The 1,556-nt window shown below is 37.3% G+C and overlaps 1 protein-coding gene across 1 annotated transcript in view; it reads right to left on the bottom strand.

Annotated features, from left to right (window-relative positions):
- Nucleotides 1-467: 467 nt before the first annotated feature.
- The window catches only part of LOC106012709 (radial spoke head 1 homolog), a gene marked incomplete at its 3' end in the record, with an annotated part of 10,802 nt that continues 9,713 nt past the window's right edge, over nt 468-1,556 (bottom strand). Inside the window, 1 exon segment of the mRNA XM_013086448.2 lies at nt 468-562. Within this exon segment, the coding sequence (XP_012941902.1) occupies nt 468-562 (95 nt within the window).

Here is a 1,556-nt window from a genome sequence, read left to right as displayed (position 1 = left end):
GCAAAAGATCTTGTTAGTAAATTCGTGTCTGAGCGATGGCTGCTTGCTCTGTGAGCTGCTAATTGTTAGTTGTAGACCACTCTGTTAAGCTTGGAAATGCTCTATATTATTATTATCATCATTAGTTTTATTATTATTATTATTATTATAATTATTATTATTATTATTATTATTATTATAATTATTATTATTATTATTATTAGTCAATATTATCTTTTTTTTTATTTCTATGATCATTATAATTGTAATTATAATTATTATTGTATCATTATTATAAATTTAGAGAAACTAATATTATCAAGACTATGTTTTCAGCTTGTACCACACAATAAATCAGCAAAAACAAAATTTATCCAAACTTTCTATCAGCTGCCAAAGACTTGCATGTGTGAGATTTGTAATCAGTAAGACTAAAACTAAGACTAAGACTGTAACTCTACGACTATGACTGAGACTAAGAGACTCACCTTCGTATTTGGACCCATCAGGGTAGATAAAGAGTCCCTGTCCGTGTTTCTTGTTCTTCATGTATTCACCCATGTAGCGAGCGCCGTTCTTGAATCTGTACCAAGTAGCAGTAAACAATATTACTTTGGCTAGATTCTCAGCCAGTCCAAAATTAGCAAAAAAGCTCACATTCTACTTAAATGTTCTTGTTCCGATAAAAAATGTCGGTAAAAAAAGTTGGTTGATTTAAAGAAGGTGTATTGCCCTTTGACTAGAGTGGCATGTGCGCCGTGGTAGACGAGTGATGTCACGGCTTGCGTGTGAGCAGTTTGTGATGCTCCAATCACTGTACTGGGATCTTGAGATTTAATGATGACAGGAGACACAGAAGTCATGGGGCTTCGGTGGTCTAGAAGTTAGGGTGTTTGCTTCTCATTTAATAGGTCCCGGGTTGAAACAAGACAGCGACGGAACATTTACATCTCCAAAATGTTTTCCTTTCACCTCCCCTGCTCTCTAGCAATGTTCTGTCGTCTACTTTCATCTCCACTTTCTGCCCCACCCCCCCACCCCCTTTGCCCCCTCCTCTGGGCCCCTGATTCTTTCTGCAGCCTTTCCACTGCTACTCCTTGGCTCCTACTTACTGCTGTCTTTCAGCGACACCCCTGATCTTAGGGCAGGTAAGATCTACACCTAATCTCGGAGGTCCCGTGTGCAAGTTGTGCACGTTAAAGATCCCTTGGTGGTCTAAAATCGATAAGAGTAGGCTTCGGCCGCCACCCGGGATTGGAAGAGATGGCAGAGCGCTGCTTACAATCTTTTAAAAAAAATTTAAAATGTGATAATTGTTACCATCCAGCAACATTGTTTTATGCTACTAATCCACAAGATGCTACTAGGGATTATGTCGCATTCGGCAACAGCCACGGAAGACAAGGTTACAGTCTACAGTAAACTAGCGAAAAAATAACCCCCTTATAACACGCTTACAGTCTTATGTAACATACCATGATAGACCTATGATATGACATGATATGGTGTGATGTTTTATGATATAATATAATATAATATAATATAGTATAATATAATATAATATAATATAATATAAT

This window comes from Aplysia californica, unplaced genomic scaffold (assembly GCF_000002075.1).
Source record: "Aplysia californica isolate F4 #8 unplaced genomic scaffold, AplCal3.0 scaffold00468, whole genome shotgun sequence".
Taxonomy (NCBI): domain Eukaryota; kingdom Metazoa; phylum Mollusca; class Gastropoda; order Aplysiida; family Aplysiidae; genus Aplysia; species Aplysia californica.
Note: the sequence above shows the minus strand (reverse complement) of the source record. Positions and strands in the feature narration are given on the sequence as shown.